Source organism: Pelmatolapia mariae, linkage group LG13 (genome assembly GCF_036321145.2).
Source record: "Pelmatolapia mariae isolate MD_Pm_ZW linkage group LG13, Pm_UMD_F_2, whole genome shotgun sequence".
NCBI lineage: Eukaryota > Metazoa > Chordata > Actinopteri > Cichliformes > Cichlidae > Pelmatolapia > Pelmatolapia mariae.
In genome coordinates, this window is record NC_086238.1 from 7,116,857 (window position 1) to 7,144,522 (window position 27,666).

General features: G+C 39.8%; 1 protein-coding gene across 1 annotated transcript; it reads right to left on the reverse strand.

Annotated features, from left to right (window-relative positions):
• Positions 1 to 5,157: 5,157 nt before the first annotated feature.
• On the reverse strand, positions 5,158 to 8,863 carry nkx1.2la (NK1 transcription factor related 2-like,a). Its single transcript, XM_063492195.1, has 3 exons — positions 8,852 to 8,863; positions 7,024 to 7,237; positions 5,158 to 5,768 (listed from the first exon to the last, which is right to left on the reverse strand). The coding sequence occupies exons 1-3, from the start codon at positions 8,861 to 8,863 to the stop codon at positions 5,158 to 5,160; spliced, it is 837 nt and encodes a 278-aa protein (XP_063348265.1).
• Between the last annotated feature and the right edge of the window lie 18,803 nt (positions 8,864 to 27,666).

Here is a 27,666-nt window from a genome sequence, read left to right on the forward strand (position 1 = left end):
AGAAATCCCTCACACACTGGCATGCCGTTTCAGAACTGTCTTGAGAAAAACCCCAGCTGGGAAGTTGTCCAAATACCTCCACTGAACTTAGATTAGTCCTGAAGTCTCAGTCTAAATCACAATAGCATTTCCTGTAGCTCACTCGGGCTCCTTTAATGGTTTTGCCACTTTGAATTTTCTGACCCTCACAGAAAACGTTTTTTTCCCACTTCTTTGTAGAAATTGCTTTATCAAAACCACGCTGTTCATCACAGAGGAAGAAATCAATAAGGCAGGGCAATGCCAGACTGAATGAGACAAAATATTGACTTTCACACACACACGCTTTACTCCCTCAGGCAAATCCAAACACAAAATACAGTAGAAAACAGAATCTGTTACAATAAATGGAAACTCTGGTTTAATTATGAATACAGAAGAGAGGATGCTTACTTATACTTGGAGTTTTCTTTTCATTACATTTTTTCCTAATGACTGGTAACAGCTGGAGAAGACAGCTAAAATGATGATAGACTGCGGGCAAGCAGAATGGAGCATTTGGTTTGTCAAGCATTTGGCATTCATCTACTTTTCAAGCACAACTGTCCAAACTTGGTGCAATTTGTGTTTTAGCTTCAAGGATTTTAACAGCTGGTGTCACATTCATTATGTAAATATTCTTTATGCTACGTCGAAATATGTTCAGACTTGTTCAGCAGGTCTCGGTAATGGTACTAATTAAGTTTTTATGACTTCCACGGTTTGTCATTGAACTGACCCAGAGCTGAAGTGCTACAGTGAAGCCCACGTCTGACAGTTAAGCCCTTAACCTCAGAGGCTCAGCCACCCTTTAAACCTCAACCTGACTTTTATTTTCCACAGCTGATTAAAAGACATTTACAGCTTGGCTCCTTTTGCCAGCTGACTGCGGCTTGGTACTGGAGAAATTTGTTTTATCTCCTCCTGTCTCAGCTGGGGCTCCTGCTGTGCTGGTGAATGCAGCTGAAATACAAAGCATCTAAGAGAGATGTCAAGCAAAACTCTGACAGTTCAAGCAAAAGCAGGATCCCTGCATGCAAACTCTCTTCAACCATCCTTTTCCTGACCCATCATTTTACTCACAGCACGACAGATTTACAGACAGATTAAAAAATCATGTGATTCTACTGTTAGCAGGAACACACATCTGTATTATGTGAAGTTGGTAAAATATCATAATGTGGATGCGGTTAAGCTGTAATTGTAAAACCCCGGGCTGCTGTACAATGATTTGTGAAAGTTTAATCTTTAAGTAGACCCGCTGATCAGATATTAAAGCTAAAGAGCTTGGAGTGATATTTTCATGTGCAAATCTTGTGTGGCATTGCCTTATCCACAGTATTCTGGAGCATGTAGAAGAATTAAATCATCCCCTTCTAAAAACTATCCAAAGTAGGACTACACAACCCACATACTGCGCTTAGAGAAAAAAAAAAAAAGGAAGCAAAAAGAGGAGGAAGACGCTGAGTTTTTAATATACTGCAGAAGCTCGGTGTATGGAGGTGCAGATATCAGAGCTGTTGCCACTTTGGGTTCTACATCAACTTGCTGCTATTCTTACACATAGTAGAAAGAAGAAACCTGGATGGTTGTGCTGTTTTACTAATTACTGAAAATCACAATGTAAAGATCGGTTTTAAGGTTTTTATTGTGTTTTCATTTATTAAACTTATCCTAAAGTCCACCTACGAGCTATCACAGTTTTGCTTGTTGGCATATAGCGTTTGCTCAGTTGTTATTGTCAAGGTCGTGATGACAAAAGAGCTGTTTCCATGACAACCAAGTGAAATCCATCTGTTGAGGAAGACTTAGATTTGCGGTTTAAAAATCCCTGGATAAAGCCACAAAGTGGAAAGTGTGTCAAAGTGTGTCAGATTTTGGACCCTGCATCCAAAATCGAGGAAAAAACTTTCGCCTTTGATGTAAAGGTACTTACACCCTCTGTTCCCTGACTTAAAGGATGTGCCGTGCATGATGTTGCATTACCATCTAAAGTTCTTTGAGGACCTTTGTGCTTACAAGTAATATTTTTATGTTAAAAATAGATCCCATCACAGACTGGCTGTGAAAAAGGAAACTCTAAGTGAGAAGCCTCTCTAGCTACAAGCATTTTCAGCAGGAAGCTTTCCAGTTCAAAAAATCAATACTTAATATGGCAAAGTTAGTGACTATAATGAATATTGTAGAGCCTTTAAAAAGACATGGTAAGTTAATAATGTGACCATGTTATAACTGGTTTAAATTTTTTAGTTATTTACTCATCTTTTCCAGGATGCATTTTCTTGTAGCTGAGTCAAGGAGTAACTGTTAAATAATTGATATTATGACTGTGTAAGTATGAATCAAATATAAAGATAAATATTTAAATGTGTGGTTATTTTGTAAATTATTAGAACCAATCAGCATAGTTATATCCTCAGGAATCACTCTCGTAATCTTCTTCCCATGTCTTTATTTCTTTCTATATCTCCTCTCACTCTCCCGACCCCACCATTCATCCTATCTGACCTGTGAACCTCTGTGGAAAGGATGTCAGTCCCAGTGGGCTGGCACAGCTGAAGATAGCACACGCACAAACACCAGGAAATCCTCAGCTCTGTTTTATTTATTCAAGCCTCCCACTCATTTCTCTGCAAAAGATAAGTGCAGGGAATGGGGGGTTGAAGATGGAAATTTTTCCCCCCATAGCATTACACACATGCAAGCTTAAAAACACAATTACCATTAACATCTGACCTTGCACATTCCCCAGCATGAATTTTAAACAAGCTTCCTCTTTACCCAGGCCTAAATGACCCCTAAATACCTTGCAAAATTATTCACCACGGTGTCATATGACAGTTGCCTCAAGCTTAAATATAGGATGGATTGCTCATAACTGTCGGGGGGCAGTCATATCGACCAGTTAGAACAGAATAAAATTGTTTAAAGAATATCTTATTTGTATTAATATTCATGTGTCTGTGAGGATATTTTCATGGTGTGGGATTAAGGCTTAAGAAATACTAATAGCAGTACATAAAATATATATAAGTGCATCCACGCCAATACCAGCACCTTAGCGACAGGTTGACATTTTCCATGTTTTGACAGAAGGAAGCAAATCCCATCTAACTGAGGGATCCTTGTCAGCCCTCTAACCATCAAACGGATGTCAGGAGAAAATTGCGTACCAGCCATAGTCTGCTCTTCCTCCAGTAGCACAAGCACATCTGCAGATATAGGCACAAGCCATTTATTCAGCTTGTGTATTCTTGATCAAAAAAGCAAACGCACAATGCACGGTTGAAAGATGTCAACTAATGACAACAGCTCAAGAGTGGATTTGAAGCTCCCAGACCTTTGCTAAAAGACTAAATTGATGGTCTTGGCTACCTAAAGCTGTAGTCTTCTGCTGGCTGGCTTCTCTCAGCTTAGTGGGTGATACATTAGATCAGTCATGCATGCATGCATGGAGAAAGAAATAGATGAAGAGAAGGTGAAGAGAACGGTATGTCCTCAATAATCATATACCAGTTATACTAAAAGGATGCTGAATCAGCAGGAGGTCCATGCTTACATCTGGTTGAACTGTTGTACTGTATTCTGATTTCAAATGGCATGCACAGGAAAACAGCATGGATTATTCCCTAGTCCCCTTCATATCTATTATTTCCAAAGCAATGAAAGCATCACATATCACTTTATTTTCCCATGAAAGGGGCTTACAAGGATTAAAAAGGCATAAAGCAAGACTGGTTAAAAAAACACTGCAGAAATACATATGGGTTTAAAGGAGATGCACAATATATTAAAATGAAAATAATCTCTAATTTATTAGGATTTCTTGTATCCAGAAAAAAATCCAGTAAATAAACTCATATTATGTCAAAAGAAATGAAACAGTGACACTGTGTGGTTGTAAAGAGAAACTAGTACTGGAAGAAAGTAATTCACTCAGTTATAAAAGTTTTGACATCTTTCAATTTACTTGAGATAAACTGAAAAAGTATTATCCGCATAGTAAAGTCAGTAATTAGTCATTTTTGCATATCCATAAAGTGATAAGGTAAGGTGTAAACTGGAATTAACTGCTGTATTGATGGCCAAGTATAGGGATATGCTGAATGTGAAATTCTGGGCCCCTATTAGTGTTTTCTTCTGTATTTAGTTTTGTCTTGTATAAATATTGTTTAAATTGAAATCTTTTATCACCTAAAACCGGTGCTCTTTCAATATAGTTGTGAGTTTCTAGCTGAGAAAATGTTCTCTAATGTTTTGTAAGTATGGATAACAAACAATCCAACACAACAACATAGTGCATGAAAATAACTAATAGGTCATGTGCCTAAACTGATTAGTCTTAATAACAATAATGATTTATGAGTCAATGCTAACAAATTTAGAATAACAACAATATTTAACAATATTTAGAATAATCAGTTATATCAATAACAGGGGCGTAATTTCCAGGGGGGTTAGGGGGGTTATGACCCCCCCAATAATCAGACCCAACCAATATAACCCCCTCCCCAATAAAATTATGAATTATCTTGCATAAATAAGATGTTGATTTTCTTTACTCATTTCAGGTATTACCAGCAAAATAGTTGCATGTTTAATCATCTGGGAATTTACCCAGATTTATTTACTTATTTAGACAGACATCTTAGTGAATATTCTGCAAATGTACTCTCATTTTAATGCTGATACAAGATACACACATACACGTTTCATGTTTTTTTATTATTATAAGTTACACTGATAATTTTGTATAAATGGCAAGAGAAAAAGATGTGCATTCACTTGGGAGGTAGAAACAGTTTACCAATATGCCACAGGTTCAGGTGTAACACAATATGCTGATACAGAATATGAGCTGTCAAATCAACTGTTGAGGGGTGTGTCAGCAGATCCAGTCACAAACTATTAGTGCAGAACTAAGAAACACTTAAATAATTGCTTAAATTATGGTTGAGCTCACAAGTTATGGGTCACTTATTTTGGAAATATAGCCTTTTATAGGGCATTGATAATTTTAAACTCTCATCGTGGTGAGTCAGTTTGACAACATGTGAGCATTTATTTTGTCCCAAAGTGTTACAAAAAATCACTTTTCTCCGAGTATAACCAGCTGCAACATATCAGTCTTGGTTTGTTTTATAAATGTGGATTAAAGTAAGACGGCTGGACGAATCCGCTGGACATGAAGGGATGCAGGAGCCCTCCTGTGGTTGAAAGCGGAACACCACCCGCTGCGTGGAAGATCACATTTCCAGAGGTGAAGTTGGAGAAAGTTTGGTGGAAGCTGGCAGAGCTCGACCCACACGTGGCTGGGTTCGGACTAACATTAATAAGGGAGTTGGAGCCGGGCTGCAAGGTGCTGTCCGCCCCGGGGTTCTGCTTTTTCCACTTGGTCCTCCGGTTCTGGAACCAGATTTTCACCTGGGTTTCGGTCAGACTTAGTGACAAAGCCAGGTTTAGTCTCTCGCACACAGACAAGTACCGAGTTGCGCGGAACTTGTTTTCCAGGGCCACAAGCTGTTCGTAAGTGAAAGCTGTTCTGGCTCGCCGTGGTTTGGCACAGGCCTGGTCCGGGCGCCGGCGCTTGTGCGTTGACTGGTCCTGCAAGGTGACCGCTGACTCCCCATCTCCACTGTCCTGTTGCCCGGTCAGACAGGGCTCCGTGTCCGCAGGTGGGGAGAGCAGATTGGAGTCTACAACAACTTCGGGATGCCTGGAGAGTGCAGATTGCTCATCTCTTGCATCTTCTGTGTTAAAAAAGAAAAAGAAAAGTCAGTTCACATCCTGAAAGTCGCAGCAGCAAACCCAGTGAAGAATTGCCCAATTTAAATATTATTTATTTTCCTCTAAAATTGAGTTGAGCTGCAGTTGTGAGGTGTTAGTTGACAAAGTATGAGAAGAAACCATAGTTTTCCTTGCTCGGGCAAAATTAGGTGACTAATTTTTGAGGTGATTCGCAAGACTGAGCTGTGTTTTTAAAGAGGTTCTTTATTTGATTTTAGAGGAAAACGGTGACATTTAAGTGAGTCTGTTATTTAAACAATTGGGACCAAACGCCAAGGAGTGGATTTAACTCCGTGGTGCTGAAGGACAGTTCCTGGCAGGACAGACATCACGTGTAACCTGATTAGGAAATGCGTGTTCCTTGTGGAGTGATTTTCCTCTTTGTTCCGTGTGAACTGCAGTTTACCAAACATAGAAGGCCTAGGAGTTGACATCTGTAAAGCGTTTGATTAGGATCCTGGGGTCGCTGGAGCGGAACAAAGCATAGATTCTGAGGAGGGGAAGATTTGGTCACTAATCCTTAAATAATTTATAAACCACACAGAGCCTCAAATGTCATGTTGCGGAAAGAAATCCCGTCTAAATCCAAGCTTCGCCACCTCAGCCATGACGTGCTAATGGAGTTTCATATTTGCGGGTGGATCGATAAATGTCATCTATTTAAAGGGAAGTTTTAATCGAACGATATTTAGGATCAGACATGGATGGGGTGTGAAGTTTGTACCTGCAAGGTGCTGGAGGGAGATATGCAGGATGCAGTAATGGGATATCGATCAAAGCGCGCAGAGGCATCCTCAATGGGACGATTTAAACAATTATCTAGCCTGCCTGTCCCAATGCCAATCACATACTGGGGCTCTGGGAGCAAGCCTTTGTGGCTTCCTTGAAAGGAAACGCAGCCTTGGAAATTAAGGGAAGGTCATACAGAGATGACAATAAATCTGAGAGATAGCGCCTCACTTTCTGCTATTTGGTCTCGGCTCAGGGAAAATAAAACTTTTCAAGTAATTCAAATATTTAACTTATTTCATACGTCCTCATTTTACAGTGTTCAGACGTCTCATTTAGGCATTCAGTTATAAATATGCACAAGATATGCCTGTGTGTTTTAACTAATTTACAGATCCAAGCACGCAAACAATAATATATTTAATGAAAAGATTAGAGCCAAGCTATGAGGTGTGTTTTAAAATAATAAAATTGAGGCGTTTTCTCTACCTGCTTCTGTGCGCTCGAGTCTGGAGTCTCCACCTGCAGTGCTGTCCGACTCCAAAGTTGTTCTCTCCGCGTTTGGCGCAGGTAACAACTTCTCCTTGATGATGGAAAGTTCGTTTACCTTCTTACTGTTGAATTTGTTCGGATCCAATATGTCAACTATAGAAAAGGAAATCTTATGACTGGACGTCATTGTCACTTCTTCAGCTGAGGCATCCTTTACGCAGAAAGACTCTTGGAGATAAATGTGCTGATGTGCTCGATTACGCGCCCGGAGAGAAACTTCTCATAGCTTAGTCTGCTCCTTGTTTTCAAACTTCAGACCGGATTCTGTGGTGGTGATCACCTATTAGTGTTGTGTTCACTCCTCTGCTTCAGTCTGTCAGTCTCGCAGCGTGACCGGAGCGCAGTCTTTAAAGCGTCTATCCCCCCCACCCGTCTCCAAACCAGACACGTGACACAAACACTATTAGCGTTTCACACGACCCCCTAATGGGCTCAAAGTATTCGCCGATAATCACCCATATCATTAAATTCCGCAATTCGCGACCTGAAAGTAAATTGTGCACAGATGGCAGTTGATCCATATCAGAGATCGCCCCGTCTCCCCAAATTGGACTCTCTCTCTCTCCCTTTTTTTGTAGACATCACTAGGACGAGGACTTTCGTATATCTTTTAGCAGAAATCAGGGGTTTTCAGAGTCTTCCTGTAAACAGATAGCTGTTTATTTGCTGCCACTGAAATTGTAGGCTTGTAAAGTAGTCAGATTATATTTAGATGTTGACTAAATATTTAGAAGTACACTGATAATGATTATTTACAAGTATTATGACAATAATGTCACTTCTAACACATTAGATTTGGCTTAAAATATTGCAAAAAAAAAAAAACATCTCTGATGGCAGTTTAAACCCTTCCCTCCAGAATGTTTCCCTATTTATAATGCCAGCCTTCTGATATAACTCTTTTATCTTATCTGTCGCGAAATTAGTCTTAGTAGCCTTAGTCTCAGTATTTTTAAGAGCCCTGTACATTAGATTCCTGTGGACTGCAAGAAATGTATACATTTTAAGGGCAGAAGATAAAGTCTCAAATGACAAAGTCTGTTCTTTATTGATAATTGAAGATGTAAAATTTACTCGAATACTAGAGGAAATTAAACAAAGACATAGGAATTCATGAGTATTCACTAATCTATATGCTGCATTCAAAGCTAAATTGCAGGCACAGTATGAATGCAGCTGATTGTTTTCTCACCTCGTGCAATCGATTTATATTCACAGTCAATCGGATCCATAGTGCTTGCAATTAGTATTCAATAAAAAGTGACACGAGGTTGTTTGGAGCTTGATGCCTGCTGAAGGCTAAAATGGTGAAACCAGCACCGGATCAATATTCTCAGCAGGTGTCCAATAAAGATAAAACCTGACGGGTAACAGACAGTTATTTTGGATACTGGGAAGCTAAACTAGTAAGTGAAACTGCACAGATCGTCTTGCTCGAAACTTCTTTCAATCTTAGAATGATCTAAATTATTCGTAATACTTTATTTTGAGTTAATCCCCGCTCTTTTTCATGTTTTACTAGAAATAGACTTAAGAGTCATTGCAAAAATGTACTTGTGTAATAAAATTGTAATGTAAATTTAACTATCTAAGCCTGTGAGGTCCTTATGTTGTGAGTATGAGACAGAAGGCAGACAAGCAATATCTCTGTAATACAGGCTACTAGTGCTATAATGATTGTTAATGTCTTTGTTCTTTATTCTTTTGCAAAGTACCTCTTAACATTGGTTTTGAAAGGTGCCATATAATTAAAAAAATTACTTACTTTCTTGCTCATGGGGGATCTACACGTGTTTGCACACTGTTAAAGGCCCCCCTACACAGTTTCCTGTGTTACTTACACAGGTCAAGATGATTACTGTGTTACATGGGAGTTTTATTACTTTCCAGTCATAGCCTTCTGGACTGGCACAGTCTGTAGTTACATAGTCAAACATTTGTTGAAGCCACCACTACAGGGTGTCCGCATGTCAGCATTTACATGTGTATGGCACCTTGCACGGCCATTACTGTAGTCCCTCCATATGAATAGAGCCCAGTGCACATTGGAGGTTTACAACTTCCTACGTGAAAGCCCAGTGGCTGGACATCTGTTTGAGTGGGACAAAAGGGACGAGCCTCTAGGACAAAGAGGCCCTCAGGTAGACTTCAGTGAGCGGGAACAGCAGCTGGTTCAGCTCCGAGTCTGTACGGGCCAGAAGGAGACTTCAAAGAGGAGGAGAATTCCTTGTCGAACACAGTGGGGAGCCAAAGAGACACACTTCCAGCCAAGACCCCCCTCCAGGGTCAGTAAAGTCGTCACTTCACAGGGAGGCTGCCCCCAGTCTGCTAAACATCAGATAATTTGTCTAAATGGCAGGAGCAACATTATGAGCTCCAGTTCTACTCACACACTGTAGTGTCTATTGTTTTCTCAAAAGTCCACAGTCTCCCCAAATCTCCTGTAAAGTGGGACTCAAACAAAGGCTCAGCAAGTGTCTGGTTAACCTTTAAGGGCCCAGTATATCCTCTGCACCAGCTGCCAAAACTTTTTAAGACATATTACTGAAGAATATAGTCATGGGCTTGCATGCTTTGGCACTCATGTTCATGTTGAGGGAGACAGTGGAAAGATGACAGGAAAAGAGTGTGGAAGAGTAAATGAGAAAGATCAGAAACAAAAAATTAAATAAAAAAAAGAAAGGAAACTAACACGTGTGAAATTAAGAACAAGAAAATTTGATTTCATATCTGCTAAATATAATATTGTTAGGAGTTTTTGTTGCCATTCTTATGTTGACATTTAGCAAAATTCTACATTGTGCTTCTAAGTGCAGCTTCAGAAAGCTGTTAACATAGAAACAGAAAAGAAAAGAGGTTGAATGCTCTTCTTTGTTGCTTCATTCCAGTGTTTCTGACATATAACCTTTCAGTTATATTTTTAACTTACTTTTGATGTTGAGCTTGTTTAGGCATCTTATTCCCAGATCATGTAGGCCTTTTCTGAACTGAATTATTAAAGAGAATTCTTTCAAATCAACATAAATGGAATTTCACATTTTCTGAATGTTAACACAAAGGCTTTTCAGTGACTCTGTTCCACATTTTAGAGTAAAAAAGCACTCACCTTCTCAGGAGCTACTTAGTACAGTTGAGTGCAATCACCATTTATATAAGATTTTTGAGTAAATCAAGTTTTTATAGTGCGCAGTGTTTCACTGAAATAACAATAATGACTCAAGTGAACTTAAAAAAGTCTAATTTGATCCTTTAAAACCAACATAGTAGAGTGAGGTTTCATTGTTTTGGTTGTAAACTAAACTAAACTAAACTGTCTCTTAAATTAAGCACCCGATGGTCTGACAGTTTTATAAATAACAAAAAGTGTAAGAAGTCAACAGCTCTTAAGTGGAGATACATGAAACATAAAGAAAACCTGCCTGCTGTCAATCAATTTTTGAGTACATTTAACATGCACATTAGTAGTTTTAATCATTTTTCTGGAGTTATCTCAAAGCATTCACTGTGTTTGCAGGCCATTGGCACTGATGTGTGCCAGTGTAGATCAATACAGTATAATATTCCTAAATGGACATAAAGCTTCACCTTTTTCACCTTTTTTTGCCAGCTCTTCTGTGTTCACCACATGCCTGTGGATGCTACAACCAGCCAGGCCTTCTTTCAGTTAGCCCTCTGTGTTTGTGTGACTCTCTGACAACAAGGTCAGTGGCATTGCCCAGTAATTGTCCTAACGGCCTGTATACCTGTTGGGTGGAGGCGAGTAATGAGAGTTTTTCATTACAGGAGGGACGGGTGAGTGCGCCGAGCAGATGCTGACAGGCAGCAGATGTGTAAAGTTGGGGGTGATTTGTAAAGGGGTCAACTGCCTCGCAGAGGAGATGGAGGGTGATGTGGGATGGGGGTAAATTATGCTGAGGGACACTGTCAGTCATACCACACTACTGTCACAACAAGGTAAAGGTCAGTTCATACATTGGTGTTATCAGCTAGCGTCACAGAATAGTGTAGTCGGGTCAGGAAAGTGTGCAAACTTTGTACCAAATAATGACTGGAGGGTGTAGTTGAAAGGGTAGCCATTTTACCCAAGACTTGTTTTATCCACAGTCATGGAAAAACTGCCCTGAGTTAGATTTATGTGTGTTTTCTATTAGTTAGTTTTTGTGTTTTTTTGGATGCACAAAGCTAAACGGGCCTGTTTCTGTTTGAATACCCAATGTTTGAATCATGTACCTACGCTACAAGCATCTGGTGTACTATAATGGTCAGAGACTGAGCACGCAAAGCTGTAGCTTACCTTGAATGGATGGAGACTGAACACCATCGCCAACCCAACAGGGGACTGAGAGACATTGAGAGCATTAAGGTCCTCACCATATCTGTGGCCCTTTTGTGTTTTTAGTTTTCCCTTTCCTCCTGTCTTCCATGTTTCTCTGCCTCTTTCTTCAACTTTAGTGTTAGTCCTAATGTTGAAGGTTAGTTATTTGTCTTTTGGTTACTTCTTATTTTACTTTGAAAGGTTAGTTTTCACATGTGTCTTGTGATTTTGCTTCCTCTGTTTGTTCCTTTTCTTGCTTTTATTCTTTTCTGCCCTACCTCGCTTGTTTCCACTTGTGCCTTCTTCCTACCTGTGTCTCACTTACCAGTCAACCGCCTGTGCATATACATATAGTCTTGCATTTCCCTCTGTTTATCATCATATGACCCTGTGCCTGCTCTCTTTGTTTGTTTTTTTATTTCTGCTGTCACTTTTGCTGCAGAATGTGATGAGCAGCCTGTCTTTTGTTTCATTCACACAGTTTATTTGTCTGTATTTGGTTCTCAGTTTGACACACAGCTGGTTAACTTATATTTAAACTGTGTGAGGACACTGGAGCAACCAGAGGAAACCCACAAAGGCACAAAGACATCCACACACAAAGACCGCGTCCATTCTCTTTAAATGTCAGCAGGGGGCGGCTTCTCTAGTTGAAGAAAGTCTACCTGTTCTGCTGAACTTAAAATGCTCCAGCAAACACTTTCCTGGTGAGTTCATGCACTCATGTTGAATAAAACATGAAGTTTTGTAAATTATGGTCATTATTTGAGGATTACAGACACTATGCTCACTTACAGACACCTTGTCAATATCAAGTCGTTAACCAGTGAGCATGGGGTGTTCCCAGTTTTGTGCTCAGATTCACTTCTTGCTCATCATGTCAGCTTTCAAACACCAAAATGATGACAGCGGAAATGTTCAGCTGGAGGCTTCATTTCATGACTTCGCCAATGGGTGGCATCACGGTGGTTACATCGATCGAATACTTGGAACTTAAAAATATTTCCTGTAAAGTAGCAGTGCTGACCACTAGCGTTAGCCTGTTCTCTTCACTGTGGAAGAATTTAATCCCACGTTTGTGTCCAGAGTTTTACAAATTGGAAAGCTTCAGGAAATGCAGAATCTAGCCCACCAATCACAGTGAAAAGCTGCAATCAGCACATAAAAGTGCACATGCAGTGTTCGATTCGAGACAAAATGAATTTATGAATATATCTGAATTTATCTGAACAAGTATCCAAGTATCTGAGGACAGATTGTAGAGGATGGTTTGTGTCCTTTATAGGTATACATTTATCAAAATCATGATTGTAGCTCATGAGAGAGATGAGAGTGATTAGAGCTCTTGATCTCATTTCTATTCTTTAACCTCAGTCACACGGTAACTGGATAACAGCATTAAACACTGATGTCATACTGGTAAAAACACTTAGAAATGAAATACAAACAGCAAAGACTGAATGGTGTAAATGTGTTACATAGCAGCATTTTGTCATTTGTACAAAGCTTAATTTATTGTCCCTGCTGGACTATAGATTATATGGAGCGCAAATTAGTCTACATAGGTATTTTGGCCAGCATCTCTTGTCCACACAAAAAATGCAATTGCAGTCTAGGGAGGTGAATGTTGTGGTGAGTAGAGGAGAGTGTGCACAATTAGAAAGACCAAGAGGATACAGGCAGAAAGAGCTGCAGCTGCCTGTTTTCCACAAGGCTGAGGCCTGCTAGTAATGGCTCTGGCATCTGCACAGAGCGCACTGTCACTCAACACAAGCATTGATTAGCCATTGTTCTGAGAAGGTCACATCATAATTCATTAACAATAATTAGTCCCGCAGTGCCACCTGCACTCCTTCTCTCGATTGCCCTGTTAAATTACGAGCAACCATCACGGTTCACGCGTGGAACAATGAAGATATATCTGCAACGTAAAGGCAAGAGCTATTAGTTACATTATTTAAATGGACCCGTTTAAACCTGGGGAGCTGTCTTTATGAAGGGCAATTAGGCACTAACCATAATTGATAATTCACGCTAATTACAATTAGGAAATATAAATAGTGGGTGTAGGATTAATCATCATTGCAGTTAAGCAGGGAGCAGCCACGGTGCAGGGCGTGTAGGTGTGATGGAAGCCGGTGGATTACACTCCATTCATCTCCATCTAGGGCAGAAACAGATTGTGTTTGTCCCTTTATATTTTTCCATTGACCATTATCTCTGTTTTGTTTCTGTGCCCTTGCTAAATAGTTCATGAGGTTGTGAATTTGTGAGACTGTAGTTAGTGAACTGCAGAATGAGCGCAGTGGCTGTGTAATGGCAGATGTGATTGGAAGGACTGGTGTCGTCCCATGCCCAAAATGAGTTTTCAATTTCAGCCTAGTTTTAGCATTGTGTGTTTACAGAAAATGTAAATTCTCAACAGGCATTTCCCTCAGTAACTCAAAAATGGAGTTGGCCATTGCTTGGGTTCCTTTATGAAGCCACTCATGTTGTATTTGCAACAAACCAGGTCACTTCAAAGATTACATTTTCTTCACATCCTCTAGTCAAATAAAGGTTTCCCAAGGTCACCTCATCTGACCTTTGAGCTTGATTCCTCAGCTGCAGTGATGAAGATGCAAGTCGTAAGCCACATTAACATAAACAGCTCTTGACCACAAACTCATAACACAGTTAGATCTAACCTATTTCCCCTTGTTAAGAAATTCAGGCTCTTGTCTTATTGATGTGCACCGGTAAGCTTAAACTACACTGCAATCTGTGAGTAGAGAAAACACTGGTTTGAAGATGGCAGCTTGTGTTTTGCAAATTAAACAACACTGATAATGCAGCGTACTCTTTGCCTTTGTCTTTGGTCTGAGAAGGCACAACAGTCTGATTTAAATACAAATACCAAGCTGTCTTAGCTGAGCAAACAAACGAACAGCAACTGGCCTCTCTGGTAGGTATGTAGGCATGTTGACTCAGATGTGCCCCCATTAGACTTTATTGCCTTATTCACAAGGGATTCGAATTAATCATTGGTGTTTGTATGTGTGTGTGAGAGAAAGAGAGAGAGAGGGAAAGAAAAGAGGAAGACGCTGCTTTATTCCGTGCAATTATATGCAGAATTTAGCCCGCTTCATGCATATGGACTACACAACGAAAGGGGGGGTTCTTTTGGTAAGTGATTTGTGATAATGAAGCGCAAATTCTACATTGTAATCGTCTGCCATCTTTCATCTGTCCTGAGGTCAGAGATACTTTCCAATCAAGGTGTCTCTGTTGTATATTAACAGTCTTTCTGAAGTGTTCTGTGATTTTATTTTTTATTTTTTTGACTGAACCGAGTGGAAAAAACTTGCATTTGGCCCTTATTTCTATAAAGAAAATGTTCTGTTGAAAATCTTGCACAAAATAAGAATTCTTTTTTAGATCCACGGTCTTCAAATGGGGCCCTACATCGTGAGGCCCCCACTGTCGCTGGCAGCCGGTGGTAATTGCTACAGTGAGAGCTGGATCAGTGGAGCCGCTCTAATCAATAAAGTCTTCATCAACCATTTCCCCTGATGATTCTCCCTCATTTCTCCCTTAATTGTTCTTTTTCATCAAACAAGGTCTGTGCCGTGAGCATGTGTGTGCGTCTTTGTATGTTTGTGTGCTCCCAGGAGTTTGTGCTGCGGTCTTCCCTCTCAATGGACTGTGGCTAACAGATTGCTAATGGAAGCTGAGCTGCAAACAGCAAAGGGAACCTTTGCCTCTCATAACTAGACTGTGACCTCCATGGGAGGAGGATTAGTGTTGATCCAGCTTCCCTAGAGCAGCTTCACTCCTGACACTGAGCATGACCACTGACTCGTACAAGGCCTTAAAAGTTTTGTGTTATATTTTAGCCATTCACATTAAACTCAAAGGTAGCCCTGTAGTAATAAACTGCAGTCATAGGGTTTAATTAATGCTCTGGCACATATGAAATAGCAGTTAAGGACCGATTCCTACCTGCTAGAATGGATCTATTTACCCAGTGTGCATTTTACATAACCCTGATAATATAAAGGAAAATACTTTACTGTATGCTTTCATTTTCAGTGTAGAATTACAGAGACTTCTGGATTTATTTTTCCACTTTAAGATATAAGCCTCTGATATCTCTGCTGCCAAACAACTGAAACAATCAATACTGCCTTTCCTCATTATTTTTTTTACATACTATTTCTGTAACGTACAAAGAGTTAAAGATATTATTTTTGTATTTTGTACTGGCCCTTTACAGAAGCAGTTTTTTGGCATTTAAAAAAAACATGTTTAGAGCTATTCTTGCTCATTGCATAGTTGAGGATTTTTTCATAGTAGATTCTTTTTTAAAGGATGTAAAGTAAAATATTGCCCGCCTTTTCTGTTTAGCTTTTAAGCAGCTCCTGAAGATGTTTTCTTGTTGGTTTTCATAGCTGTGCCCTGTTCTAGTGCCCTGCAACCTTCATCCTCAGACATTTTGGCCCATGGCTGCCAAAGAATTGGAAATGATTGGGGTATAATTGTTTTCCTTTAGCGCTTATTGCCCTTCTGTGCTAGTAAAACGGTTAGGGTCCAGGGGGAGGTTTGATTCCAGTGGGAGGAGTCGCTGGCTTTCATAAAGCGTCCCCCTTGGTTGTCTGGCTCTGCAGGCTCCACTGCCCATGTGGAGCATCCTGCAGTCAAAGGGCCGAGTGCAGAAGGGGGAAAATGTAGGATATTTGTTAAAGTTAAATTGGCACTTGTGGTTTTTTTAGGGCCAAAACGGTCCAAAGCAAAGACACCAAATTGCACATTGTTGATTCCCATTCCAGAAAGGTTGATGTAATAAAACCTGTAGGTGTATGAAAACAGATTAAAGAGTTTACAGATTTTCAATGCACATTAAGAATTCTTCACTAAATACTTATTTTGTGACTCACCAATAAATCTGGTCAGCTGATCAGAGTATTGTCTGTCAGAGGTGCAGCGGGTCATTAATTGTTCTTAATGAGATATGACTGGACAGTCCATGAAATTAAAACGAGTTGACTTCACTTTAACCCGATTGATTTCAAGTCAGGAATCCAGATTAGGAGATAAAAGAGCCACTTGCCAGATTTCTTTTTAAAGTCTTTGTATAAGCTCAGTATCATTAACTTCACAGTTTTCTATTTCAAACTTGGAGCAAACCACCAAGGGAGAAAGATATACTTAATCATGATTCAATATTTTCTGAAATCCATTTCCTATTTTGCAGAATCAGAATCTGAAACATTTAAAGCATCAACGTATTTTATTTATGCTTCAAAATTAAGGGAATAATTGTGGCATTGCCCATAAAATATAACTCATTTCAATTTTTAAAAATTGCTGAGCTAGAGTAACTTTCTGCACATTAATGCTTTTTGATATAAAACAGCAAATTTTGCCATTAGAGCTCTTGTAGTGATGCAATTAATGCTCCGTTGGCACACCATCAAAACAGTAAATATGTTCTAGATGAATCTGTCCTATATTAAGATTTATGAAACCTTTAGGGTTGTTGACTTACAAGACTTGAGAAAATTAGGTTTGAGTTGTCTAACAGCCGGGCCACTCATCTCTTCAGTAAACTGCCATATATTGTGCCGCTGTGGGTTTTATCGACATATTCCATTTCTGAAGTCTTTACCTTTTATGACCATTTTCATAAATTTTGCCCGGGACAATCTCAGTTCTCTGTGGGGCTGATAGAAAGATCATCTCGGGGGTGTAGTTTGATGCTTCAGCACCCTCTCACATGCACATTTGTACACGCACAGAAACACACACACACACGTATATGTTTATACTATGAGCTGTGTGGCTCACTCTCTTTCCTCTTTCTGTCTCCTGATCAGAGATGGCCCCTCCCCGCTCAGTGATGAAAATGATTCAGACTCTCCCAGACGTCAAGGGAGAGGACGGAGAGTGTTGAATGAGTTTACAGATGATGAGAGTCTTAGATCGGGACAGTCTGTATTTACAGCTCAATCACTTAACAGAGCAGGCCTCTCTATTAGACCCCGATCTATCTGGCTGGGCGACAGTTAGCAGCAAATAGGGGAGTATAAGGGACAAGGAGGGCAACTGATAAGACCTCTGGGACACTGAGAGATCTCTGCGGGAATAGCTTGAATTTCCTACCAGTAATCCATTTATGTTGGTTAAGATATTGGTCAATTACAGGCCATAGTCTATCATTTAAAAGGATGGTTGCTAGTGTATGAGTTAATAAGATTGCATTTCACCGTCTGTTTTCTCTTTACTTTTATTTTTGATTCCAGATTTAAAAATCTCCAAATTTTAATCCCTTTGTGGTCAATTTTATCAGTTAACAGAGTACATAACAGAATCACAAATACATCCAGCAATCCATCTTTGGCCACTTATGGAGGTCAGCAATTATGTGAGGGCAGCAATCTAAGCAAAGACACCCAGACCCCCGTCTCCTCAGCCACATCCCCCAGTTCATCCAGGAGGACACCAAGGCATTTCCAAACCAGCTGAGAGACATAATCTCTCCAACACGTCCTGGGTCTGCCCCAGGGCCTTCTCTCAATAGGATATGCCCAAAACCCCTCACCTAGTAGGTGTCCTATATGCCCAAACCAACTGCTTTTTCCCACATCTTATCCAAGCCTCATAAAAATCAGTGCACTGTGGGTAAATGAAATTTAAAACACTTAAAAATAAACACAAGAGGATAATTCAATGCAGGAGTGTTAACCGAAATAAACAAAAAAACAAATTTTCTTTTGCCTCTTGTCATGTGTACACAGATAATTTAGTTTTTTAAATATAACACTCTGAGATTTTAAACCCAAGTATGCTGGATGTGAATGTTGTTTAGTCATAAAGTGTTTTATCCCTCCATCCAGGCAGACCTAATACATAGAGGCAGACAAACATTCCCACTCACACTGACACCTACAGCCAATTTAGAATCACTAATGTACCAAACATGCATGTTATTGCACTGTGGGAGGAAGCTGGAGTACTTGGAGATGCCCCCAGCTGGCCAGTGGATTCAAACCACTTATTGTGAGGTGGCCTGTTGGCGCAACACTTACAAGCTCAAGGGGAATCGCAAAACATGATCACTGAAACCAAAACTATCTGTTTTAAGGGGCTTTTTAAAGTCTTGTTGATATGGAAGTTAGGTGGAAAGTACCTTCAAGTTATCTATTAGTATATTCCAGAAATATACATTCAGTTTCTAAAATAGAAACTGAATATAATGAAGACATTCTAAGGTTTAAGGTTAAAGTTTGGCTCATATAACTGGTTTAAACTCTGGAACCAGAACATATGAGTTGTTATGTTGGATTATGAATCAGGGTAGTATCATGCTGCCTCATTCTGTGTATTATTTAAGCTGAAATCTGAGGTCATTAGTATTACGTCATTGCTTATCTCACAAGTATCAGCATCAGGTTACTTCATTATAAAATACTCGAATTCAAAAAGGCATTAGAAATAATTTTACATCATTCATCATTTACATCCTTTATATCTTATCCTAAACTTTTGATTTCCCTTCATAGCATTATTTGCAATATGGTCATTCAGTATGGTCATTATTTTCCTCTCAGAGAGAGGAGTGAGCTGCTGCTTAATACTTTCTCTGTCAGAAGAGGGAGCTGTGACTTTAAAGATCTTACCTCAAACATTCCTCAGCAGCCTCAGTTTATCCATCTGAACAGGTTATAATCAAACAAATGACACAAAATAACAAAAAAAAATGTGTTAGCGAGCGGTGAAAGTGCACAGGAGAGGGAAGGGAAAATGTCACATACTGAGATTTGCTAGAAAAACTGGAAATAAATGCTGTGATTTATCAGAACTTATCAGAACTTTTGTCCTACATTTGTCCAGTTTCCTCAAGTTGTTTTAAGGACTCTGCACGCTGAGATATGCCAGGCTTTCAACTAATAGCTCTTGGGAAATTTTCTTGTTTGTGGAAGAGTACACAATCATTTTGTGTCAATTTTTTTATTAAAATGTAAAACATTTTTCTAATTTAGCTCCGGAAAACAGCATAAAAACCAACTGAGTGAAAAAAGAGCATATATCCAAAGAAGAACTTTGAAAGACCAGAAGGCTATTACTTAAACCACCTTTAAAAAAATTATTTGCTCCTTAGAGCAAAATATAAAGAAATGAGGAGCGTCTAGAGACTTTTTCACACTGTTTAAAGATGTCATGATCTGAGAAAAGAAAGACAAACAGAATAACATTACTAACCTTTTATAATTAATTTTTATAATAAAGGCACAGCAAACTTCTCACTCGTGACTTGAGGACAAGTCAGCCCAGACTGGCTGCTCAGTTTCTAATCACCTCCATGCAAACAAGATGATATGATGCCATCTGCTGGCTCTTCACAGTACTGTAATGAAGTGCTGTTGTCCAAGCTGGATTTCTTTCCTGGAGACTTTAATATTTTTATCACCAGATTTAGTCTTTACATGTTCCGTCTTACTCACGGTAATAAAATTCTCCAAGCCACATTATTCCTAAAACATACAGTCTCCTACATGCAAGTGTGTGTGCCTGTGCTTGTTTTGTACAGGGAGGCTGCTGGATAGGCTTTATTAAGTATGAGCGTCACCGGCAGCACAGCGTGTTCCTTGGGGAGAATGAAATATGTTGTGTAACAGTCTGTGAAATGATTAGTGGCCCTAACAAGGACTATTAGAAGATGAGCCGGGTCAAGATGGGGTTATCAAAGGATATAAACACACAAACACACACAAACACACATATATACACCCTGTCACCTGTGTTTGTTAAACATTAGCAGTGTTATTCTGGGTCATCTCAGCTGGCAGTTGAAGGAAGGTTAACTGCTAGATTGTTGCCTAAGCTACACACACACACACACACACACACACACACACACACACACAGCTGCCATGCTGAAGTATCAGTGTAGCTCTCCACCCGGCATCATCTATCTACTGCCACAAAGACTCTGCTCAGGTTCAAAGACACTGGCTGTCTCTGACTACATATCTCTGACAGCTGTCTCTCTGCCAGGGTGCTGAATAATCATCAGCAGATTTATTGGTGTAGTTATGGCTTCTCAAATTTCCCAACTTTAGGCCAGATAGGCATTTAGTTGTCTTTTTCTCGGTGTGTAAACAGCATTTCAGGAAAAGGCCTTAGGCTATGTGTAAATATATTGAGTTTACAGCTAATGTAAAGTTACATTTACTTAAAACTTGAGTATAATTTGTTCACATGTTGATTTCTTTTGAAGGTCAGATGCACAAAGTTTGGTTCACTGCATAAATAGTTATCTGCTGCCCAACCCAAACCTGTTTATGTCCTGCTCCGTGTTCCAACTCTAACTCTGTGCATGTGTTTGTGTGCAGATGTGTGTGTGGGTTAACCTTTGCAGAGGCAGACATTAGCTACCATTATTTTTGCCAGTTCAAAAACAAGAACCAAAGCTACTTACTAACCAGTAATGGTTTTCTCTAATCCATTATGCTCTTACTTCATGATTATATTTCTCTTAACTGTATCTATTATGTGGACATGCACTTATGGCCACTTTATTAGGTACACCTAGCTTTCAAAACTCCTTTAATTTGCCATGGGATACATTCAGCAAGATACTGGAAACATTCATCTGGCCTCTGACATTTTAGTCCATATAGACATGACAACATCATGCAGTTCCTGCAGATCTGACAACTGTACATCCATAATTTCCTGTTCCACCACATCCCAGAGGTGCCCTGTTGATCTGAGATGTGGTAAGGGTGGGGGCTGTTTGTGTACAGAAAATTCACTGAGATGTTTAAGAAACCATTTTGAGATGGTTTGTGATTTGTTACATGGCATATTATCCTTCTGCAAGCAGTCTTCATAAGGTGGGTACACTATGGCGATACTCAGGTAGGCTGTGGCAATAAACAATGCTCAATTGGTACAAAGGAGCCCAAAGTGTACCAAGAAAATATCCCCCACACTATTATACCACCAGGACCCTGAATGACTCATAAAAGACAGGATGGAGCCATGTGCACAATTGCTGCTCACTGGATGCTTTCTCTATTTCAGACCATTCCCTGTAAACCCCAGAGATAATAAAGCAGTTTCTGAAATACTCAGTTCAGCTGATCCGGGACTGACTGCCATGCCATGAAAGTCACTGAAATCAGCTTTCTTGGTTTGTACTTCAGCAGGTTATCTTGACTGTGTGCCTAAATGTACTAAGAAATGAGCAGTTGCACAGTTCTACCTAAAAGTGGATAGCCCTGTGGCCACTGAGTGTTAAATGTCATCCTTCTATATTGTTATCTTGTTGCCTTAGATCATTATGTCTATTTAAAGAACATCAGCAAATTTAGTTCTTTGTCTTTGTTCAAAATTCCCCTGTTTATGTTTGTTATGAAACGGATTTGCTCACAATATTTAATGTGGATAGTAAGCATGACTCAATAGGAAAAAATAAAAATAGAAAAATCAGGTTCCCAAACATTTCTACATTTCAGTGTCAGGGGTCACATTAACAGAATTTGTCTGTGGATATTTTTCCAGACTAAACTTTAAATAATTGCACAAGAAAAACCACATCAACACATTTTTTCTTTATCTCAGGAGGATTTTTTTTATCTTGCATAAGTTCAGATTTATTGATTCTCCAAAGGGAGTGCTGAACAAGATAGTGCCAGTATTCATCTGGTGCCGACACAACAAGCGAGGTTATGAACAGTCATAAAACTTTGTCACCAACATTTAAAAAAAACAATACTCCCTGAACTGCACGCCTAACAGGTTATTCCAATGATTAAAGCTCCCATTCATATGATTTATAGCATAATAAATCACTTCCACTAATGACTGCTTAAGTTTTGATTCATCATCTTTCAACATCTCTCTGGAGCTGACCTTGTGGTACACAGCATAGAGGAGTTCTATTAATTACATCAGATCCATAAAATTAATCCATGGATGGTGTTGAAATCTTGTCCCAGAGTCACACCAGCTCTGTGACTGTGCAATACCATATAAAATGTCACTGGAACTTTTAATAGTGTGGCAACAGTTTAAAGTCAGTTGTGGTAATATAACAACGTGCTGTTTACATTAAAAACAGTAATGTAATTTTAACTTGTGCATGTCCTTTTCGTTAAGTGCTTTTGCAGCAAGAAAGACATAAATTTGGCTACTGAGAAATTTGTTATGTTGTATTTGGGGTATTTCAAGCACAGAGTGTCCTTTGACATCAGTGGTAGACTTCCTCCTTCTTCTCCTTCTTCTTCTTCTTCTTCTAGCTTGTTCCTTTAGGAGTAGCCACAGCTGATCCTCTATCACACCAACCCTCTTCATGTCCTTCACCACATCCATAAATCTTCCCTGTGGTATTCCTCTCCTCATCCTTTCTGACAGCACCATATTCAACATCTTTTGCCTAATATCTCCACTATCCCTCCCCTGCACGTGTCCAAACTTAGTCTCCAAACCACTCAACTTGATCTCATAGTGTCTACTCTCAAATAACATCAGAGTATCTTCAGCTCTGCCTCCTGGCTTTTTATCAGTGTCACCGTCTCCAAACCATGCATCACAACAGGACTCACTACCGTCTTGTAAACTCTCTTCTTCACCTCTTTGTGTACTGTCTATTGCTTTGGATGGTGACCCCAGATATTTAAACTCATCTACTGCACCTGTCTCCTTCTCATTCACTCACATGTATTCTGACTTGCATCTATTGACTTCTTCTCTCCCGGCTCACTTCCACCTGCCCCCTACTCTCACTGAAGATCACAGTGTCATCTGCAAACATCATAGTCCACAGAGACTCCTGCCTGACCTCATCTGTCAGCCCCTCCGCAACCGTTGCAAACAAGAAGGGGCTCAGAGCAGATCCCTAACATAATCCCCTCCCACCTTGAACCCATTTGTCACTCCTACCCCACACCTCTCCACGTTCTCTCAGTCCTCATACACGTCCTGCACCACCCTCACATACTTCTCTGCCACTCCACTTCTGTCCTAGACATTTCAATACCTCCCACAGGTATGCCATCTGGACCCATACCTCCCATAGGTATGTCAAGTGTACTTTAGACAACACACTCAAATCCATCAGTGTAATGGATGATAAACATCCTCTGGATTCTAAACCTCTACACTCAGGCATGAACTTCATCTTGATTTCCCACATGCTGCCCTCCTCTGTAAATATTGTTTTCATTCCTTTTGATCTATCATTGAAAGAAGAATCCAGCCATGTTTACTGAGAAATGCTTCATAGTTCTTCGACTTCTTTTTTGCATCCTCCTCCTCAAATCTTCCAGATAAGCAATGGCTTCTTTTATTGTTGTGCCAGTCTTCCAGGCAAGAGGTCACAGTGTCTTGAACACTAAAAAAGTATGAGTGTTTTCTTTTCTTTTTTTTTCTTTCAACATCCTTCTCATCACAAAAGATCATTTTTATGTCTTTCTTGATTTTAATTTTGTCTGAATTGTTTCTTCTGTTTTGTCTGGAGTCGATCCAGCTCCTTCTGCAACTTTCAGATTAGAATCTTTAAGGTAATAAAAAGTTGCATGCCTATGCATTCTTTCATCAGCTGTTCATTTATGACAGGGCTTTTTTGTGTGTGATAATGACAGCCCTGTGGCTATAGTAAACATAGACAGACACAAAGAGAGACAGTGGCAGAACTCAATGCTGTGACAGCGTTTCTCGATGGCAGTTACGAGAGTCTGCCAAAAATGGAGCATGTGCACACAACCTGAAAAAATAAGTGCAACACAAACATGCATACATGGAAGCAGGATCTTTGAAGTGTTACTTTTACTGTCACGACATAATCTTTCTCTTGAACAAGCATGCATTCACATCTGCAACAACCAAATACAAGAGGTGTACACAGAGTTACTACAGGAATTTACATATCTACTCTGTCAGTATTTGTTTTGTCGTACTAGCAGAGGCCGAGATATCCCTTCAGGGGATTTGTCAGGGCTGCCAAAGCACGAAAAAGACACCGTAGCACACTCCACTTCACTATTGTGAGTCAGTGCCAAGCCTGACCGTCTTCATTCCTTGATGAAACACTCTTATCTTTGGCAGCATTAAAACCAAGGAGGCACCCATTGCACCATGTTTTTCCCATCGCACAACTCATACCTTTGACCCCTCCAACTCTGGCCTATAAACACCTACTTTTCCCTCAGTTCACCCTCTTCCCATAGCAGACCTTGACTCATGCACCCCAGGGGCCACCCAATGTGAAAAGCCAGACACCCCACCCCCACAACTACTCGAGCTCATGACCCCCTAAGACCACAACAGGAACCACATTCTTTCCTTTGTGGCCAGTCTTTCATCCTTCTTCACTGCCAGAGCAACAGAAATAACCTGTAAAGGAGTATTGTGTGGCAAAAACGAGGCCTTTTGTTCTGGCTGTGCCATGGTGGGCTGATAAAATAAACACACGGTGCTCTGCTCTCTCACTTTCTTTTTTGATTGAATCTGTTTGCGTTATTATCATTTTCCTTTTCTTTTTTGCCTACATGAGGGAGTGACAGGTAAGTCTGGCCTAGTGCTTGCTTCATGAATGAAAAGGTTTTCATGAAATCGTGATATGATGTGGTTTTGAGTATGAGTATGCTTAAGGAGTGTCAGTTGGTGGATCTTTCTCATATGAGTACAAGCTGTTCCCTTGAAACTGAGATAAGTTGGGGTGTAGCGAACACACCTAGTTTCATTTTTCTTCACGTTTTCTTTTCTTCAACTTTGCCCACACTAATAGCGTTCTCTTCTGAGAGTGCTGCCTCTGACGTCCTCACGCTAAACCTGAAGCCTTGTAGGAGTTTAAAAAGTTTTGCGCATGCAGCTGCCGATTCTACCGACCCAGAGGTAGCAGCGATGGCAGCAGCAACAGAAAGTCAGGCAGAGTGAGACAGGATCTGACAGGACAAGACAGTATGAGGTGTGGTGTGTTTATCTTTTAGTTAGGCTTCCTTCATTACACACGCACTTCCTGAATTATAGATAACCCCCCCTGGAATTGAAGTAAACACTTCCCTATTTTTACACTGTATATTCATCTGTAAGGACACGATTACACCCTTTAAATTATATTCAAGTTTGCATAAATTCAAGGAAGCAGTTGGACATTTTGAGATTTGACATTGGTGGATGTATAGATGAGGGTGGTGAGGCTACAGCCAGCAGCAGGTTAGCTTAGTTTAACATACAGACTGGAAACACAGGGGCAAAAGGCCACCAACTGTAGCTCTGTTGGTATCTACCAGCATCCTCAAAGCTTACCTATTAACCAGTTATATCTCATTGGTTCCCGTTAAACCCATTAAGTATAAAAATAACAACTTGCCCATTTAAAGGATGTCATGTGCTGACAGATTCTTGGCTCTGAACAGTAACTTCCTGGAGTCTCATTTGGTTGCCTAGCAGATGGTTCCAGCCAGGAAATAGTCTGCTAGATAACTCCCAATAAAACTGTACGCTGTAATTTTGACACTTTGCTTCTTGTATGGATAAAATAATAAAGTGAGCGTCGTGTATTGTTATACAGAACCATGCCAACAGTCTCCTGCAGCTTCCAGTCTGCGTGCAATGCTAAGCTCACCTGCTGCTGGCTATAGTTTCTTCCTTTAAAGTCGCAATGATAAATCAAGAAGGATTTCCACATTGGAAGGAACAGCTTCACTATATAGTAAAACTAAACAACCATTGAGTAACCAATCCATGATAAGGCTGGATAATATCTAACTTGATGGGTAATTACAAACACATATGTTATATAATCACTATATAGAGAGCACCAGCAAAAACATTCCAACACAAAATGATTCAGTAAAAGTAATGTAAAATGTAAAAAGTAACTAATTTAACCATTAGACAAATCTTACATCTTGACCACCATCACAAGGAAGTAATAATTAAATCAGGTTATTCTAAAATAGTTACAGTTAGATCCATAATGTTTGGGACAAAAACACAACTTTTATGTTTTTTTTTAATCAAACACTCATGATGTGATTGAAGTGCAGACTTGCAGCTGTAATTCAAGGGGTTCTACAAAAATCTTTGCATTAACTGTTTAGAAATTGCAGCAGTTTCAATACTTAGTTCCCACAAGAAGTTTCACAGCCAGACTAGGCTTGGTCCCTTATTATTTCATGAGAAATGAAACAAATCTAAGGTTGAATTTGTATTTTATAGGTTTTCACTGTAATTATAAATATGAGGATTAAAGTGATGTCAGTGCACCAAATAATGGCATCTTTGAAAAAAAATTTCTTTGTACAGATGAAGCGGAGATGCACTTGTACCAGTATGATGGGACGAATGAGATCTGACGCATACCACATTATCTGTCATGGTGAAGGCAATGTTATGGCACTGGGTGTTATAACTGCATGTAGAATCAGATCACTAGTGTTCATTGATGATATGACAGCCGATAGAAGTAGCAGTATAGATTCGAAAGTGTACAGTGCTATGCTCTATTCTTTAAAATGCTGCAAATCTGATCACACAAATAAATACTGACCCAATGCTTACTGTAAAAGCTACCCAAGATGTTCTCACTAGCCAAGTCAGTCAGATGATCCCAGTCCAGTAGCAACTGAAGACAGCTGCAGTAGAGGCTTACTGGAGCATCTCAAGGGATGAAACTCAGTATTTCTAAGATTTCCATCCAAGTATTAAAAACAATCCACACGTGTAAAATTATGGTAGTTAATTTTGATCTAGTGAAAATGGGGAACTGTGTATAAAACATAGCTGGAATTTCTAAGCAGTTAATGTAAGACTGTTGTAAAGGTCTGCACTTTAATCATGTCTCATCTGCTCGGATAAACTCCACTGTGGTGGTGTACAGGGGCAACACTGTGAAAATTTGTCCAACAAATTAAGAATCTGACTTTATGATGCCTGCTTGTGTCAAACCAGGTTACTTGCATGTGGGAGATCATTAACCTGTGCCTGTTGATTTTTATCACAGCCATGGGGGAGGCGGTGGGGTCTGCAGGCAGACAGATGGAGAGCAGAAACCTTACACCGGTCAGTAGATGAGGAAGAGAAGACTCCTCTGAAAAGTTTACAGTACCACAACTGTTTGATCAACCTGCATCATCGGCACTGCATTTATCAGAAAAACAATCCTGTGCTGATGTAGTGTTGAACCACCCAATGACAGTTTAAAGATAGCACCATGCAGGGAATTCTCCCTTCAGTGTTTCACAAAAGAAGGAAGAGTGGTGTTTGTTTTGCAT